General features: G+C 40.2%; 1 protein-coding gene across 3 annotated transcripts in view; it reads left to right on the top strand.

The window, feature by feature from the left end:
• STYK1 (serine/threonine/tyrosine kinase 1) overlaps window positions 1–18,741 on the top strand; it is a 39,744-nt gene that overhangs the window by 17,884 nt on the left and 3,119 nt on the right. For 2 of the 3 annotated variants that reach the window (XM_059404742.1, XM_059404743.1), the window contains exons 2-10: window positions 3,234–3,387; window positions 7,116–7,263; window positions 7,717–7,851; window positions 10,593–10,859; window positions 11,543–11,724; window positions 13,320–13,403; window positions 15,583–15,791; window positions 17,327–17,367; window positions 17,977–18,073. In XM_059404742.1, the coding sequence (XP_059260725.1) occupies window positions 7,218–7,263; window positions 7,717–7,851; window positions 10,593–10,859; window positions 11,543–11,724; window positions 13,320–13,403; window positions 15,583–15,791; window positions 17,327–17,367; window positions 17,977–18,073 (1,061 nt within the window). In that variant the 5' untranslated portion in view covers window positions 3,234–3,387; window positions 7,116–7,217. The remainder of the gene's footprint in view (window positions 1–3,233; window positions 3,388–7,115; window positions 7,264–7,716; window positions 7,852–10,592; window positions 10,860–11,542; window positions 11,725–13,319; window positions 13,404–15,582; window positions 15,792–17,326; window positions 17,368–17,976; window positions 18,074–18,741) is intronic. The other variant, XM_059404745.1, reaches the window with a different exon arrangement.

The raw sequence follows: 18,741 nt of genomic DNA, 5'->3' as shown, positions 1-18,741 counted from the left end.
GTGATCTCGGGAACAGAAAACAGTCAGTGGGAGAATATCTAATTTGAAATATATATGTTATTTCTGGGCTTTTGAGGTTCAAACATGGTAGATGGAGAATAATGGAATCAAGAATGTGCAAAATAGAATGATCCTTATAATAAAAATAAAATGTCTTGAATTTGTACAACACCTCAAAGGAAATAAAATGTAATCTCTGTAATCATATTTAAAATCTGATGGGGCATGTAGGGTTACTGTAATTCTTACCTAGATGTTAGGGAGCCTGTCTTGCAATCACATTGCTCCTCTATAAAGCAAATTTTTGGGGCTATACCAGAATGGAAGTTAAGCTTTCTTGTCTCTACCTGTGTAGCACATGCTTTAGGAATTCCTGTAGATATGTAAAAATAAGAAAAGTTGATAACACTCAGGCCCATTGTTAAAAGAAGGTCAGGACCTTTTTTTTTTTTTTTTAAAGATTTTATTTATTTGACAGAGGGAGATCACAAGTAGGCAGAGAGGCAGGCAGGGAGAGAGGAAAGGAAGCAGGCTCCCCGCTGAGCAGAGAGCCCTATGTGGGGCTTGATTCCAGGACCCTGGGATCATGACCTGAACCGAAGGCAGAGGCTTTAACCTACTGAGCCACCCAGGCGCCCCAGAACCTTGGTTTAAACAAGGCCAGGATTCCCAGACACATAGAAGACTCTCTTCCAACCATTTGTAAGTGCATTTCAAACTCCGGGTTTCTAGGAAAGCAGGGGAGGCTGAAGATCAGAACAGCCACAGTCCTTCAGCATCTGAGAAGAACAGGAGGACAAGGGATTCCTTCTGGGTAACCTCCCTCTCTCTTTGTCTCATCCACACTATGTGGTATCATGCTGCACAAGGCAAGTTACCTACACTGGTCAGGTTTTCTGGATTGCAAGAGGGTCTTTCAATGTGCCTTTCTCTTTACTCTTTGTCCTCTGACCAGTGTGCTTCAAGAGAAAGGTGGAGGCTTGGGTGCTGCGTGGTGATTCTACCCCTGAGGCCAGTGACCTGTCTCCTGGTAGTTCTAGCCCCTTCCTGACCCTCATGCTCTCAGTGAAAGATTGCTAGTTCTGGAAGCTAGACCCTTTTTCTCAAAAAGCAGAAGGTAGAAAAATGATTAAGATGAGATCCAGGAAGGTGAGCAAACAAAGAAAATGATCCAGGATTCTATGATCTGGTGAGTACTGGGAAAAGTTTCTGATACTACTTTTATTTTCTGAATACGTTTTGAAGACAGACATGCAGACATTGTCTGTGCCCCTGTAAGATCTTGGAGAACTACTCACCCGCCCTTCCCAAATTATGTTGTATTTGTTGGTGAAGTTTGGTTTCAGCATTATTCTTTCTGTGATTTTCTTGGATTCTGACATAATTCTTTTTTGACGCTGTTGGTCTTGTCCATTTGAATGACAAGTACAGATGCGTAGTAAAGTAGTTTAAGGAATATTGGGTCTGTAATTAAAAGACGGGGGCATGAAACCTTGCTGTGTCATTTACTTGCTTTTTTGTGTTAAAGGTTTTATGTATTTATTTGACAGAAAGAAAGAGAGCGAGCACATGAGCAGGGGAAGCGTTAGGCAGAGGGAGAAGCAGATTCCCTGATGAGCAAGGAGCCAGATACGGGCCTTGATCCCAGGACTCTGGGATTGTGACCGGAGCCAAAGGCAGACGTTTAACCTACTAAGCCATCCAGGCACCCCTGTTTTAACTTTTTTTTTTTTTTTTTTAAACCCTGGCTTATTCAAAACATGATCTTGCTGAACTGCAGTTTCCTCATTTCTGAGAAAATGCCTAACATATACCTGGGACATTGTAGTTGCTCAGCATATGTTTATAAGAGCTGAAAATAGGAAGGACAGCTTGCTTTTCAGAATGTTCAAGATTAAGTCATTTTGGAATCCTGTAGATAGAGCTGAGAAGTTCTTTTCTATCTCATTTCCAATTTAAGATGTTTATTCCAGAAGCACTTGGGTGGCCCAGTGGGTTAAGCCTCTGCCTTTGGCTCAGGTCATGATCCCAGGGCCCTGGGATCAAGCCCCATATCCTGCTCTCTGCTCAGCGGGGAGCCTGCTTCTCCCTCTCTCTCTGCCTGCCTCTCTGCCTACTTGTGATCTCTCTCTGTCAGATAAATAAATATTAAAAAAAAAAATCTTGTGGCAAATTACAACCTAAATATTAAAAGAAAAATGTTAATTCCAGTAAATGGTTTTTGGTTTTGGTTTTGTTTTGTTTTGTTTTGCTAGACAGCTCAAGGGTGGGGATGAAGGGGGAGGGGAAGAGAAGGTGAGTGAGGTAGAAGGTGGGCTGCCTCAGTCTGGGGGCTGCCACTTCCATATATTTTACCCTCCTCACCTGAGGCCTTTGAGCTGTCTGCCTCATAGCCCACAGCTATTAATAGCTCCCTTACCCAGCGTGGCATTCATCTGGGCGGATGGGTTGCTTGTCTTCATTAAAAACATGGCTGGTAGACCCACTTGTGTTGACACACAGATGAAAAGTTTGAGGGTGAGGCTGGTGTAACATTAATCATATCTTATGGGAACGGGGCCAGGTGTTATACAGAGGTCAGCTGAGGAATTTCTCATAACACGTAGGCAGAACGTGAATACAGAAGAATGGATCTAATTCTTAAAGTCTATTTGTAGATGTATTTGGTAAGAATTTCTTCTGGACACTTCTGAGTAAATTGCTGACTATATCTGGGAGATTATATTGTGCTCACTGGATAGAAGTGTTGCTAGTAGGAGTTGTTCTTCTTGCAAATAGAACTGTGTTTGTGTATAATGAAGCAGGTACAAATATGTGGCATAGTGTTATGCTTGCATTGTGCCTACGTATAAGAGTTTGGAGAGTTTGGGGCGCCTGGGTGGCTCAGTGGGTTAAAGCCTCTGCCTTCGGCTCAGGTCGTGATCCCAGCCAGGGTCCTGGGATCGAGTCCCACATCAGGCTCTCTGCTCAGCAGGGAGCCTGCTTCCCCCTCTCTCTGCCTGCCTCTTTGCCTACATGTGATCTCTGACTGTCAAATAAATAAATAAAATCTTAAAAAAAAAAGAGTTTGGAGAGTTTATGTTCATAGTTAGCTTAATTTCAGTTATAACCATTCACTTGTCTGGTCTCCAGACGGTAATCTTGCAAAGATTTGGGCTGAACTTTACCCCCCATTTCACTCTCATTTTCTTCCTATTGAATCTCCTTCTTCGTTGTGCTATTTCCTCTTCTAGATTCTCAATTCAAGAAGGGAGCTGAACTTTGCAGTATGCCAACAGAAAGCCAGAAGTGGTTGAGAAGAAAGAAAATAAGGAATGATAACCACAAATGAGGCGATAACATTGTTTTAATTGGAGCCCTACCTGAGGAGATTTGGCACTGTTAGATGTAGGTATATGTAAACTATAGGCAAGCTGTGTACATATTTTCCAACCATTAAATGGAATTATCAGAATAAACAAGTTCCCAACTTTACTGGATCCTTGATTCTAATGACTTGAATCTAGTAATACAGGGCATAGGGAGAGAACTGTGGGATAATGTTTCATATATGTAAGGACTTCTCTTACAGTCTAGGTAAGAGAAGGAGTAGCCAACATACATTTTTTCTTTTCAAAGATTTATTTTATTTTAATTTTTAAAAGATTTTATTTATTTATTTGACACAGAGAGAGAGATCACAAGTAGGCAGAGCAGCAGGCAGAGAGAGGGGGACGTAGTTTCCCTGCTGAGCAGAGAGGCTGATGTGGGGCTCGATCCTAGGACCCTGAGATCACGACCTGCGCTGGAGGCAGAGGCCCAACCCACTGAGCCACCCAGGTGCCCCTCAAAGATTTTATTTTTAACTAATTTCTACACCCAACATGAGGCTCAAACTCACAACCTTGAGATCAAGAGTCACATGGTCTGTGGACTGAGCCAGCAGGGTGCCCCTACATTTTTGTCTTAACACAAGGAGAAAACTGTCTAGACGTTATCAAAGGGGATAGAGTATTAGCCACATGCACATAAATGTTGGTCAAGAACACTGATAAGTTAGAATCTAACCAAGAGGAAGAGTCATCCTAGAAGGTTCTGGCATGAAGGCATGTCTTTTCTCAGGTTGACACAGGGGGCACGCAAAGTGGTGTGGTAACTGAATATTTTGTTGTAGAGAGGAAAGTGATGTGGAGAGGAATATTGTTGCTACAAGTGAATATGAGCATCTTCTAATAGAAGTGCTTTGGTGGGCTCTAAAGGTGGTAAGGTTTCCTGTGTAGGCTTCCATGCCCCTGGGGGCGGGAATGCCTGGTGTGTTTACTTTAAAAAATTCTAGACTCGTTTTGTATATTCCATATGCCCGTAGCCAAACTGTAACAGTTGGAAAGAGCTTATTGTACAAATGCCTGGAAAGCAGTCTACGAGTGGCCCTCACCATAGCACCCCCCCGCCCCCTGCCACGTTTGTTTCCCTGCTCCAGCATCCAATTACATTGGGCTTCTAGTTGTTAACTACACCCAGGTTCTTCAAAATATCCATGCCCAAATAAAACTACACAAATGAACCTTGTTCGGGAAATGTCATAGAAGGTCATAGTGTATCCAGATGACCACCCTGTGCTCTGTAATAAGTATGACATGCCGGTGCAAGGGGATAAGCATGAGTCACTGGGTGTGGGTGGGTATGTTTGGCCGCATGCTTGTAGTTGTGTTTGGCCTGCCATGAGCCATTCTAGCAGGATACGTGTGCACACAGGCCTTTACATTTCTTCCTGCGGTAGGTAGCAGTGGGTGTATAGTTTGGTTTCTGGGCGGAGCTGGCAAGTTGGAGCTAGCTGCCGACCGACTTTTTTTTCTACTTGTACTGTGGTTAAGAGAGATTATGTTCACGAACACTCCTGGGAGAACCAAACTCGTTAAACTGGCTGCTCCCTAAATGAACACAGTTACATCTGATAGTGCACTAAAGGGAAGTAAGAGCAAAGGAAAACCAAATGAGAACGGCTGTGAGAAATTTCCAAGCAGCTTTGGAATTCTCCTGACCGTGCTAATGTCTTGTCATTTAAGATCCTCTCCTTCTCTACCATCTCAAAGCTCCCTGATTCCTGCCCTAGCACCAGTGCTATGTGGTCTTGTGGGATGTGGAAACTTTCCCAAATGACTTTCACCTTGCCTTCTTGGGTTATAAACTAGAAGAAGATGGACATCGTTATCTTCTAATTCACCGACTTTGGAGATCTCTTGTCCTGCACAAACCCACAAGGTGCCTCTCCTCTCCCAGGTCACTCCTCTGTATATATGAGCTTCTGTCAACCAGCCACACACCTGTCTTTCTTCTGAGTTTTAAGAAAATTGTCTACTTCTCATTTCACAGTACAAGCTCATGGAGCTCCAAGAAGAGTGAGAATGGGGGTGAGGCTGAAACTGGAAGACTTTATGTATGTGTTTCAGGCACTAAACGACTCTGCCTCAATAAGTCGTATTGTGGTTCCTAGTATCAACAATAAAGCACAACATGTAAATAGAAAACCACATATATGGTATAGAGCACATATGTACAATATAGTGTTCTGTAATTCTGATTTGTAAAATTTTTCTTATTAGCAAATCACTATAAAACTAGATCACATATGGGGCACCTGGGTGGCTCCGTGGTTTAAACCCTCTGCCTTCGGCTCGGGTCATGATCTCAGGGTCCTGGGATTGAGCCCTGCGTCAGGCTCTCGGCTCAGCAGGGAGCCTGCTTCCCCCCACCTCTCTCTGCCTACTTGTGATCTCTGTCTGTCAAATAAATAAATAAAAATCTTAAAAAAAAAAAAAACAACTAGATCATATACTTAGGATGCCCTGGACAGTTTAAAAAAATCACTTTTTTTTCAGATTAGTCAGAATTAATTGGAACCAGGGAAGACTTTTGTTAACCAAAAGCAAAATAAAGTTTGCGGACATCTATAATATATCTATCTACAAGTTTACATATATGTGTGTATGTGTGTGTATACGTATGTATGTATAGACACCAGTTCTCTTCAGAAAGAGCGAACTGGGTTTTGGGAGATGTAATTTCATATATATGCTGACCATACAGTTAAAAGTGATGCACCTGAAAAATCTGTGGCCCAGTAAGCAAGAAGCTAGTTTCCTTGGAGGATAGTTCGGAACTGAATAAAAGGAGAAGGATGGGGTGGGAGAAAGATTTTTATGGTATATCACTTTAGTTTTTTTTTCTTTTTAGTTTCAAAACTTATATATTATATATATAAAATATATATTTATATATTTATTATAATATTTAATATCATTAAATATTATTATATTTAATATTATTAAATATATTAAAATATATTTATATATATTATATATTATATATATATAAATATATATATAATATATTATATATATATATATTTTTTTTTAAAGAGAGAGACACAGAAGATGGCTTGGTTCTGAAACTCCCTTTAATCTACATACTAGTAGGAATGAATGCCTGTGTCTGTCTAAATATAATGACCAGAGGAAGATCCAATTAAAAAATAAGGGATACACACACAATAAAATTAAACCTGCTTAGGAGTATAGGGGACGTAGATCAATCCTGCCGACCACAAATGCTCACACAGGTGCTGGGAACGGTGAATTTGAGCATTGGAGCGGGGGTCTTGGGTAGGAGGGGAAACTTTAAAATAATTTGAGAAACAATGGCACGAAGAGATAAGGCCATATTAGGGCTATATTTGCTGTACAATAAGAAAGACAAAAATGCTAGGAAAGAACAAAGTTCTTCACACTTCAATATCAGGTAGATGGACAGAGATGAAAGGGTGACTCAAAAAGTTCCAGGTAGCCATGTACTTAATACCTAATGATTTTTGAAATTTAATTTTTAAAAAAATTTTATTCATTTATTTGATAGACAGAGACACAGAGAGAGGGGGAACACAAGCAGGGGGAGTGGGAGAGGGTGAAGCAGCCTCCCGGCAGAGCAGGGAGCCCAATGCGAGGGGCTTGATCCCACGATTCTGGGATCATGACCTGACCTGAAGGCAGAAGCTTAACAACTGAGCCACCCAGTAGCTCCCCTAATGACCTTTTGAGGGGCCTTAAAATTATCTGCATGCTCCGATTTATTTTTTTCAGAATAACTCCATTCTTGGGAATTATTCTCAGTGGTGCTCTGTGCATTCTCTGAGGGCCAAGCAAAGGAGTGGACAGCTGTGTGGCCTGGGAGATGAGAGGGGCATGGCACGAATACTACTGGAATGCAGTCTCAGTGACAAGCTGTGTGGTAAGGACAGACACCAGAGATGCCTATCTTCTGATTCCAGGATGACAGAGACTAAGGTCTGCATAGATTCCAGAAGGAAGATGAGTTTACTACTAGTAGAAATGAAGACAGTGTCCATAAAGGAATGGGCACTAGGGGTCATTGTCTTTGAAGAGGGACAAGTGCCAGTCAGAGATCCAGAGGCTACATCCTTCATCCTACATCACCTTAGCAGGAAAAATGAGAGATAAGACACAGAGCACACTTGATAGACTGAGATGTGGGGACACTGGGGTTTCTGATTAGAGAGCTGCTCCCAATAATGGTTCCATTGTATGGAAGTGAAGGGGAAGAAGGAAGGGATGATTATTTCAGGAATGAGGAGCTGAGGACTGGTGGGTAGGGGAAGTTGTGTGGATGTGAGATTGGGGTTCTTCTGCAATCTCTCCTCTCCCTGCCTGATTTCCTACCCAGTTGTCCGGGAGCAGCAGTACGAGATTATCATCATCCCAACCATCCTGGTTGGCATCTTCCTTATCCTTCTTGCCGTCATCCTGTGGCTTTTTATCAGAGGTCAAAGAGCTCAGCAACAGTCTCCTGGACTCCGAGGTAAAACTCAAACTGGGGCTGGGAGGAGGGCCAGGGAAGATGGAGATTACAAAAAGGAAGACCCAAGTCTCAGTAAGCCCAAGTCTAGAAGGTGAGGTCCTTGCTATGGGAGACGAAGTATGGGTCCTGTCTCGTGGAGTTGAGGAAAGGTGAGCTCTTCTCTAGGAATTCATGAGTAGAAACTCTGTAATGCTTGTTAGTTGAAACAACAGTGGGCAGAAGAGACTTCATGTGACTTGTTTCTATCTTTTTTGTCTTATTGCTCTATCAAATATTTGGCCATAGAAGTGTCTACATATTGGGGAAGAAGTTTAGTAGGTAAAGCCCTAGGCTTTTTTTTTTTTTTTACCAGCCTTGAAAGATGATATTTTACTCTGTAATACATCCCAGCTCTGCTCTGTGTTCTGGACTGTATGATGAGAGGGGGTGGCCTTTATAGCAGTCTTTGGAGCATTAAGTAGGAGACAATGTCCTGTTCTGATGTACCACTGGGTATACCACTGGGTGTATAATGAAAATGAATTAGTTTACATGAAATTAGGAGTAAAAAGAAGAAAAAAAACATCCTGACAGGGATCAGAAACTGTTTGGTGGCTGATCCCTATTCCCTCTCTAAATGGGAATTGGGTGATGGGCATTAAGGAGGGCACTTGATGTCATGAACACTGGGTATTATAAGCAACTAATGAATCACCAGATTCTACCCTTAAACTAATAATGCACTGTATGGGAACTAAATTGAATTTCAATAAAAATTTAAGAAATTAACCCAATTCTCTTCTAATTCATTTACAGAAAAACTTCTCAGAGAAGTGGTCTAACTTCACTCCCATGACTTCTACTTGTCACATTCTCTTTCGAACATACTAAAATAAGGCTTTTATCCCCACCACTCCACCAAAACAGTTCTTTCTGAGATTGCAAATGACAGCTATAACTGAGTCTTCTTCTCAACCTGTCAAAAGCATTTGGAACAAATTTGCACCTTCTCCTTCTTGAAACACTTTTCTTTTTAAATCTATAGTCACTCCCCCCCCTTTTTTTTTTTAAAGATTTTATTTATTTGTCAGAGAGAGAGAGAGAGAGCGCGCACAGGCAGACAGAGTGGCAGGCAGAGTTAGAGGGAGAAGTAGGCTCCCTGCTGAGCAAGGAGCCCGATGTGGGACTCGATCCCATGACACTGGGATCATGACCTGAACCGAAGGCAGCTGCCTAACCAACTGAGCCATCCAGGTGTCCCTATAGTCACTCCCTTAATGGTCTCATTTTCAGTACGGATTCAAACACTTTCTCTCTTCTAATTGTAGTCCCCCCAAACTTCAGATTCCTCTGTTCAACAACTAATTTCACAGTTTGGATCCAATACACATCTTGTATGTAATATGCCTCACAGCAAAGGTCCTGAAATTCCCTCAGAAATGTCCTCTGATTTTCGATGTGTTCAGTCTAAATCTTGCAGATGTCCTTGACTCCTTTTTCTCTCATACTTTGTATCCAATCCTTAAGCAAATCCTGTTAACTCTTATCTTCAAAAGAAATGCAAGCCTCTCTCATGTCTCATAGATCACTGCAATACCCTTCTAACTGGTTTCCCTCATTCTCTCCCTATCCCTTCAACCACTGTTCTCCACAGAGCGGTAGAATGATTCTTTTAAGGCCTAAGTCCTGGCCATTCTCTGCTTGGAATAAAATGTAATATTTTTTAGAATAAAAAAAGACAAAATTCTTTCAAGGCCTTCTAGAATCTGGGCCCACTCAGGCCTCATCTCATGTAATTCTCCAATTATCCCACATGGCTCCAGCTGTACTAATTTCATTCCTCTTCCTCAGATATGCCAAGCATGTTTCTTCCTCAATACATCTGCTCTTCCTGTTCCCTCTGTCTGTAATATCCTTCCTGGTACCAGTGTGGTTTGGTCTCTAATTGCTTCCAGGCACTTCTCAAATGTCATCCCATCAGAAAGGCCTGTCTTGGCCTTGAAATACAGAATGGCATCACAGATAGCCTCTGATTCTCCTGTTTTCCTTTATAGCACTCATTCCCTGGTATGATAACATCTACTTCCTCTAGCCTACCACAAGAAAGTAATCATAAGAATCTGGACTTTGCCTATTCCCAACACCTAGAATAGTTCCTGGCATGCAGGATGTGATATCTGTCACATAAATGGGTAGATTAATGAGTGAATGGTGGTTTAATGAGAAGAATGAATTTCTCTTTCCAACGGAGAAAAATTGACTAAGAAGAAGGGAAAGTACCAAAAAATTTTTCTTTTTTTCTTCTTTTTTTTTTTTTTTTTGGCTAAGACTCTAGGAAATACGTAATTAATTTGACTTTGGGGACATCTTAAGGGAGGAAGAATAACCATGCCTTCGAGTTGATTGACTTAAGCATTAGTCCCTAGTGGTAGTTACCATCACTTTATAGATATCAGCAGTTTGAGTACCTATTCAGGAGCGTCCTAAATTGTTTCTATACTAATGCTGAGCTGTAATCCTGAGAAAGGTAGAAAGAAAATGACATTACCACTTTTCAGAGGTCCATCTTGAGAAGTAGTAGGGTTATTATAAATGTTTTCCAAGGTTCGTGTTGATGCTGGTTCACACAAGGTAACACCACAACGCGTAGAGAGAAAATTGCTAAAGGAATTTCCTGGTTATCTGTCTGTGTGTTCCAGGCTCTGCTCTCCTGGAGCCCCTAGGGTAGGGTAAAGATGATTAGTATCATCTCTTTGTTCTAGGCATTGGCCCTGAACCTCCATCTAGGGGCCTAAGCTGGGAGGCGGCAGGGCATGGAGGAAGTGTGTTTGTGCCACTTAAAGAGACCTCGGTGGAGAGCCTCCTACGGACGACCACTCATGCTCTGGCTAAGCTGCAGGTGCCCCGGGAGCAACTCTCTGAAGTTCTGGAGCAGATCCACAATGGTAGTTGTGGAGCCATCTACCGAACCAAGATGTACACGGGGGACCCTGCTAAGCCAAAGAGTGTTGTCCTCAAGGCTTTGGAAGGTAAAAGGAGAAGTGTTTGACTTCCCTATCTCTTTTTTACTTTCCCACAGTGAGCCCCCAGCCCTGAATGCTGACAAGCTTATGGACATTAAGATGTTAATCAATGGATAGCTGTGATCACAGTTGTGTGCAGAGGAAGAAAAGGATAGAAAGTGAAAACTGGAGGCAGAAATATTTTTCTTGGGGTCTTTTCCTAGCTCAGTGTTGCCTATTGAGGCTGCTGGAACTGATTTTTTCATACTGAATCTTAGTGCATGAGGATTTTGAGGTGGTTCCTTCATTTGTCTGCACTATCACTTTCCCTAATATTGTTTCCTTCCTTCCTTCCCCACTTCCTTTCTCTCTCTTTATATGGACCAGTAGTAATGGATACATAAAACAGAACAAGAATAAGGTAAGCAAGAATACTAATTGAAAGGCCTAGGCAGTGATAATATTTGAATGTGAACACTTGTCTATTTAGGCAGATGAAAGTCTATCCAGTTCTAAAGCCTATGATTGTTTGCTTTGACAAAATATCAGTGATATTGAGAATTATCTTCTAATTAGTTCCCCTTTCTCTTTAACTTTTGTCAGTATTTCTTCTCCTGTGGAGTCTTGAAAATTACCATAGTCTTCCCTCATACCTCCCGTTGTATTGATCATGTTCTGACCACTTCCCATGGCTCATCTGTCCTCCACAGAACCAACTGGGCTCCAGGAGGTACAGGATTTCTTAGGGCGAGTCCAATTCTATCAGTACCTGGGGAAGCACAGGAACCTGGTGCAGCTGGAGGGCTGCTGCACGGAGAAGCTGCCGCTCTATATGGTGCTGGAGGATGTGGCCCAAGGGGACCTGCTCAGCTTTCTCTGGACCTGTCGGCGGGTGAGCAGCAGGGTAGAGGTGTTGGGAAGGAAAGGCTTGACCTGGCTGATGAGCTGTTCACATGTCAAGTAGCCTGGCCAATGACAAAGCAGAAAGATCTTATAGCAACATAATAGTGATTGAGTATTACCATCCAATAGAACTTTCTACGATGACAGAAAAATTCTCTTATCTTCTCTGTTCAAAATGGTAGCCACTAATCACATTTGAAGCCCCTGAAATGTGGCTGATGTGATTGAGAGACTGAATTTTTAAAATTTTATTTAATTTTAAATGATAAACACTTAAATAGCCATATGTGGCTAATGGCTATCATATTGGATAGTGTAGATTTGGAGTATGAACTTTGCACTTTATATCCTATGAGCTATGTGACTTTGGGCAAGTCGCCCCTCTGAGCCTGAATTTTCTGCATCTGTAAAATGGGAATAATAATAGGTTATTAATAAAGTTAACAGAAATTATGTATGTAAAAACTATTGTTAGTATGGATTGTAATTTTACTGTTGTTAGTCTTAAATGTGTCTTCTGTTCTATACCATCACTCCAATGTGCCAGGGTCGACAAGGAGAAATCCAGCCTGAACGTTACTGTACTTCATATTCATATTTAAATTTGTTTAAATACAAATTTAAATGTTCAGAAATTTCCAGAGTAAAGTGCAAGTCGCTTTCCTTGCAGTTTTTCTGCTTCTCTACATATTCCTCTATCTGAAGTACTGCATGTTTCCCTAGTTAGTTCCTCACTTACAAGTTTAATATTAACCAAGCCTCCTCCAAAGACTGATTACTTTACTACTAAATGTGTATGATAAAGGGACCCTGTTAATACCTTACATCTGGTGGTGCAAATAGGACAATGTGCAAGTCTTGAGGCATTAAAACCTTTGTAAGAGATTATTCGTCTGTAACTTGTTCTCTGCTCTAACTTCGCTATTCTGTTTTTCAAAACGATTATGCTTCTCTAATTTAGACCATCTACACATGCTTCTCGCATTACACCAAATGTCTCCCCTTTCCTTTTTTTACTTTTTTGCATAGTCATTGTCCGCTCATCCTTCAGATCTTTTTTTGTCACCATCATCTGCTCTCTTTTCCATGTCCTTCATGGATCTTATAGATATGTAACCATATGTTTATATATGGTTATATACTTTGAGTTCCAGAAGGCAGCAGACGTGTTAAATAACTCACTCTTGTGTTCTGAGTTCCCAAGATGGAACCTGGCACATAGTAGGCATTCAGTAATGTGCTGAGTTAATGTGCTTAATTAATCACACACATACACAGTGCCCCAGGAAAACTGTTGCTTTATCCGGGGGACAGTCTTATGCATATCAGACTTTCTTAACTGCTATTTTGTTATTCCTTCCTTCTGTTGTTTATCTATACTCTTTATTGTTTATCTAAGTTGATATATCATTCTAGTTCTTTGCGTATCTGAGAATCTCTCATAGTAACCTCTCCTTGAATCTTCATCCTTATGTTTTGGTATCTTTTCCTTAGCCTTGACATCTGAATATCTCTGCCCTTATTTTATTTTTTTCAAATCTGTTCATGTCATTTTGATATCATGCTTTTTCTTTGTCTCTTTAGGATGTAATGACCATGGATGGCCTTCTCTATGATCTCACAGAAAAACAAGTCTATCACATTGGGAGGCAGGTTCTCCTGGCTTTGGTAAGGCTTGGCAAAGTGACAACAGTTGGTATGGATTTTTCTTGTTAGCCTGATATTTGACATCATATTTCTCATATTTATATTTCCAAATGGTATAGATGATTAAGAAAACTGGATGGAAGTTAAGGGGCAGAAACTCAAGCGCTGATAAATTGTTTTCAGTTCTTTCTTTATGAAATTATTTAGATAATGTACCACAGGATTGGTAATTCTAGGCATAAAGTCGTAGGGTTTGTAGAAGGAACAGGAAGGATTATAAAAGGTGGTTAACAACCAAGGCCAAGAACTATATGCTTGACACTCTTACTTCCCCATATATACTAATATTAATATATGTAAAATGAAAAAAAAAGATATGTAAAATGGCAAATAGTGAGCGAGTTGGGAAAAGAAACCAAATGGGTGAAACTCTACAGAGCTAAAAGAAGCGCACAATTTTATGCCTGAAAAACAAGAAAGACAAGTTCAGAACATGTTTGGCTGGAGACATGCTTTGATGCTGAATGTGATAGGAAATACACATACTTTAAAAAGAACAACAAACAAATGGAAAAGAAGAAATAAAAAGGGGCAACAGTGAGATCAAGCCTTCATTCTAAACCAACTTAATTAAATAAAGAGGTAAGAGAAAAATAGGGTTTAAAGGGTTTAAGAGAAAAAATAATGTACCTTTACCAGAATTAGGAAATTTAGATGACTATTTCTATGAAGTTATTTAGATAACTGTGCTTAAAATTAGCATTTACTATACAGAAAATCAGGCTCTGTGAAACTACTATTTTAGGTAGTTGATATATCTTGCCTCCTTGAGGTGTGAAATGTATCAGGGATCTAAATGGAATCTGGGAAAGCTTAGAAAAGAAGCCATGAGATGAGAAGGAGGAGTAGTTAACAGCAGAAGTTCCCATGGCATAGGAGAGAGCACATCGTAGAAATGAATATTATCCACAGAGGTTGGAGGGCCTAGTTAGTTTGCTCCCCTGATAAAGTTAGGGTGTCAGGATATAGACTATCTCATATTCTGAGCCACAATTGCAGTGGTTCCCCAAAGGGATGCACTGATCATGGGTCTGGGTTACTAGTTACAAGGCATTGTCATACTATTTTTTTTCTTACTTGGACAACCTCAAAGTCACTACATTCTTTAATTCTTCTCATGACAGTACAATCTCTTTGTCCTAAAACCTCACCTCACCAGGGACAGAAAGCTGCTAGGTACTGTTTTCTTTCACATCAGTGACTGGAAATGACCATCTTAACCTTTTATGTATGTATGTATGTATGTATGTATGTATGTATGTATGTTATTCTTGTTTAGCAATCATAGACCTCAATCTCTAGCTCTTTGGTCATGTATAGCTTTTCAGGTTCGTACGCCTTGAATAGCCTCCTGTTTGGGGAAATGATTGCAGCAAATCTGTGCCATCCAGGCGCAATGGCTTTCAAATGCTTTGGCTACTCTAGAATCATTGTGATACTTCTTAAAAATAGAGATTACCAGGTCCTTCTTCCTAGATTTTGGTTAGGTAAACCTGGGCCAAAAATCATATGTTTTAAAAAAGCTCTCAGGAAATTCTGATTTGTAAGCTGACTAGAGAATTATTAGCAGAATTTGTAGTACTTCCTATGAATTAGAATACCCAGATCTGTTCACTACCACTTGAAACTGCGTGACCTTATGTAATTATTTAGATTTATCTGAAAGATACTTCCCTAACTCATCTGACCTACTTATTTTAGGGGCAGAATGAGATGATATAAAGCTCTGTATAAATTCAATATTATAACACTCAATTTCACTTTGTATGTATTACCTTATTTGCAGGACTGCTGCTAGATACTTGAAACCTGTTTCCTTTTCCAGGATCTAGCTGGAACCCATCCAAGAGAAATGTAAACTCAGTCAGGGGTCAGACCTTGACACAGAATGAGTGATCATACGGTCCAAACCCAGTATTAATGCTATTTGGATTATTTGCTCAGTTTGGTAATCCTAACCATAATGCAAAAATGTCTGATCCATTATGGTGATTTGGAAGTAATCTGTCATTATCAACAAGACTTGTTCAAAGTTGAAAAGTCCTGGTCTTTTTTGAGGATTCCTAGGACTGCTTCTCCTTGTCTTTGACTGGAGCCATGACCTCAGACAGCTGATCCATTTTTGATCTTATGCTGACAGGAATTTCTCCAGGATAAGCATCTGTTCCATGGGGATGTAGCAGCTAGGAATATCCTGATCCAAAGTGATCTTACTGCCAAGCTCTGTGGACTGGGCCTGGCTTATGAAGTCCATGCCCGAGGGGCCATCCCAGCTACTCACTCTGTACCTCTCAAGTGGCTTGCCCCAGAACGGCTTCTGCTGAGACCAGCTGGCATCAGAGGAGATGTGTACGGTTTGTCCCTGCCCTTTGGACTTCTTCCCTTCTTGACCTAGGTGTCCTTCAGTTCCTGACCATGACTACATCTGTTGTCAATTATGTCTACCTGTGAAATCTCTACTAAGTCGTCAGACAGACTCTCCAGGAGAAATGTGTGTTTTGTGACAGAGCTCATACTTGGCATCTGACTGCAATCTTTTCTACTGCCTTTTAAAGTATTCCTTCTGTATTAGATTAGCAGTTTTAATTAGGAAAGAGAAAAGAAATGTGAAAAGGTTCTTCATACCAATATCCAAGGACTTAATCTAGTAGAGTCCCTCTTCTCTGAAGGAGGTGGGTCCACTTAATCAAAAGTTCCTTTAAATCAGGAATTATTAAAATGAAAAGAAAATACATATTTATTGATCGATCTTTTGAGGGAAGGCCGAAGCCTTTTTTAGAGAATTGATCTGTTAAATGAAGTTATATATTGTACTTTGTATATAAATAACATCCATAACACATTAATTTTGAGGTTCAGCTTGGGATGATTCTGAGTGAAAAATCTGAAAAAAAAATGGTAAAGCAATTTGACTGCAGATGATTATTATTTTTTTCCAATTTTCTACTGTTGGCTCACCCACACAATTTGGAAACCCTTTCTTTTTAGCAGTGTATTTTTATAGTGTACTTTCAAAGCATTCAGCCTAGTTTTCAGGAGCTAATACTTTTTTGCATTTATATTTAATTGGTTACATAATTACATTGATATATCTGATGGTATAGTACTGTAAAGAATAACAATTGACTTTAGGTAACCATATAATTCAGCAGCTTGGAGAAGCACATAGATGTAACATATAATATCTTACTAGCGTGAATGTCATGAGAAGCAGAGGAAATTTAGAACATCAGTTAATATGGTGAGTCAATTAAGAGATTTCCATTGCTGCTTCACTGACATCTGCTTTTCAGTAGAGATCTGGGAATAATAAGCTTACCTGGGAAATATTGCTTGTTTAATGGCGATATTATAGAATAGTGAAATTAACATGTCTCAAGTCATATTGCTCTGACAAATATCTATTTCTGTTATGTGTAAGCTTGTTCTGTTAATATTTTTCCTAGGTTTGGGCAGTTAGATCTATGGAGGAAATAGTAGATAAATGATAAACCTCACTGGGACTTGTGCTAAGAATAAAGGCTAGAATTTCAGCAGGGATGAATGGAAAGGATTAAAAAGATGCAGAAAGTAGTTTCTTTAAGTTTGAGTAGATGTGTTTGTGTGTTTGCATAAACACACACACCCACAATTTAGCAATTGATAATAAACATCCATTAATGTGAAATATAGAAGAAAGGAGACATACAACCACTCTGAAAAGAGATTAGACTTGATGGGGATTGAACAGAAATACTTTTTAATGATTTCTAATTATGTTATGAGACACCTTCAGTTCCCCTGTTTGCCTTTATATGGTTCTTACGAAGGCCCTGATAGTTTAAGTACTCTCTTTAGGAAAGGAAGAAATAGAAATTAAGTAAATGGCTTTGTTTCTTTCACAGCTGGTCCTTTGGGATCCTGCTTTATGAGATGGTGACTCTAGGTAAGGAGCATCCCTAAAGTACTGCCTGTATGCAAATATAAAGTATGTTTACTGGGATGGGGGATGACATATGCTATGGGAAGAGGTTTCAGTATGATCTCTGAGGTTTGAACTGGGCTGACATGAAATCCCTTTACTCCTTTTAACTTTATTTGCTTTCATTTTCTTTCTTTCCCTCGACACTTTACCAATTCCAAAAGAGGTTTGAAAATCCAAAGAATAATTCCAACAATAACTTTGCATGAACATAAATATGTTGTCCTTAAATTTATTAACCCATTTGATAGAGAAAATGCAGTACTTTCCCACATTTGGGGAGTGGAGGGCAGGTCTCATTTCTCACTTCTCTCTGTTACTTTTATAAAGACTCAACATTTTCCTAAATTACCAGTTTTTTCACCCTTCTAAACACTTCTTTTTAAACCCCCAAACTCTCTACACTACATTCTTACTTGTTCACAGGGGAGCAACTATATTGTATCTAACACTTTTCCTTTGGCTCTACCATTTGCAGGCAGTTAGCCCAGGTGGATAAAGAGTCATGTTATAGTTCATATTATAGAGGACCTAAAGTTCCCTTGCTACTCTCATTTTTTCCCATACCAACAGGGGCACCACCATATCCTGAAGTCCCTCCTACGAGCATCTTACAGTATCTCCAAAGAAGGAAGATCATGAAGAGACCCAGTAGTTGCACACATACCATGTAAGTGGCTTTTAGGGTCTACTCTTCTCTCATTACAACTCATTTTTGATCATCATCAACTGCACCCTTTTATTTTATTTTATTTATTTATTTTTAAAAGATTTTATTTATTTATTTGACAGACAGAGATCACAAGTAGGCAGAGAGGCAGGCAGAGAGAGAGAGAGGAGGAAGCAGGCTCCTGGCCAAGCAGAGAGCCCGACACGGGGCTCGATCCCACGACCCTGGGATCATGACGCAAGCTGAAGGCAGAGGCTTTAATCCACTGAGCCACCCAGGCGCCCCCAACTGCGCCCTTTTAAAGTGGCTCAGATAATCCCTAGCTGCCCCTTTATGTGCTAATATACAGCCTAATAGACTACATACAAACCTAGGTAGTAACATACATCTGCTCATATGTCATATACATATATATGTATATGTGTGTGTATACACACATGCACGCACAGTGTTGAGGCAACGACTGAAGACTATATTAGGAATCTAAGCTGATAAAGTTTAGTTCTTCCAGAAGCTTCTAAAATAGGTAAGAAGTGGACCAGATCCAATGTAAATACAGTAGTGTTTTGCTTGTCTAAATGTCAGTATCAGAGACTGCCAGTCTCGGTTCTGATAGAGCTGCCATAAAATCCATTGCTCTACAGTTACTCACTGGCTCCTATTTAGTA

Source organism: Mustela nigripes, chromosome 6 (genome assembly GCF_022355385.1).
Source record: "Mustela nigripes isolate SB6536 chromosome 6, MUSNIG.SB6536, whole genome shotgun sequence".
Classification (NCBI taxonomy): Eukaryota; Metazoa; Chordata; class Mammalia; order Carnivora; family Mustelidae; genus Mustela; species Mustela nigripes.
Note: the sequence above shows the minus strand (reverse complement) of the source record. Positions and strands in the feature narration are given on the sequence as shown.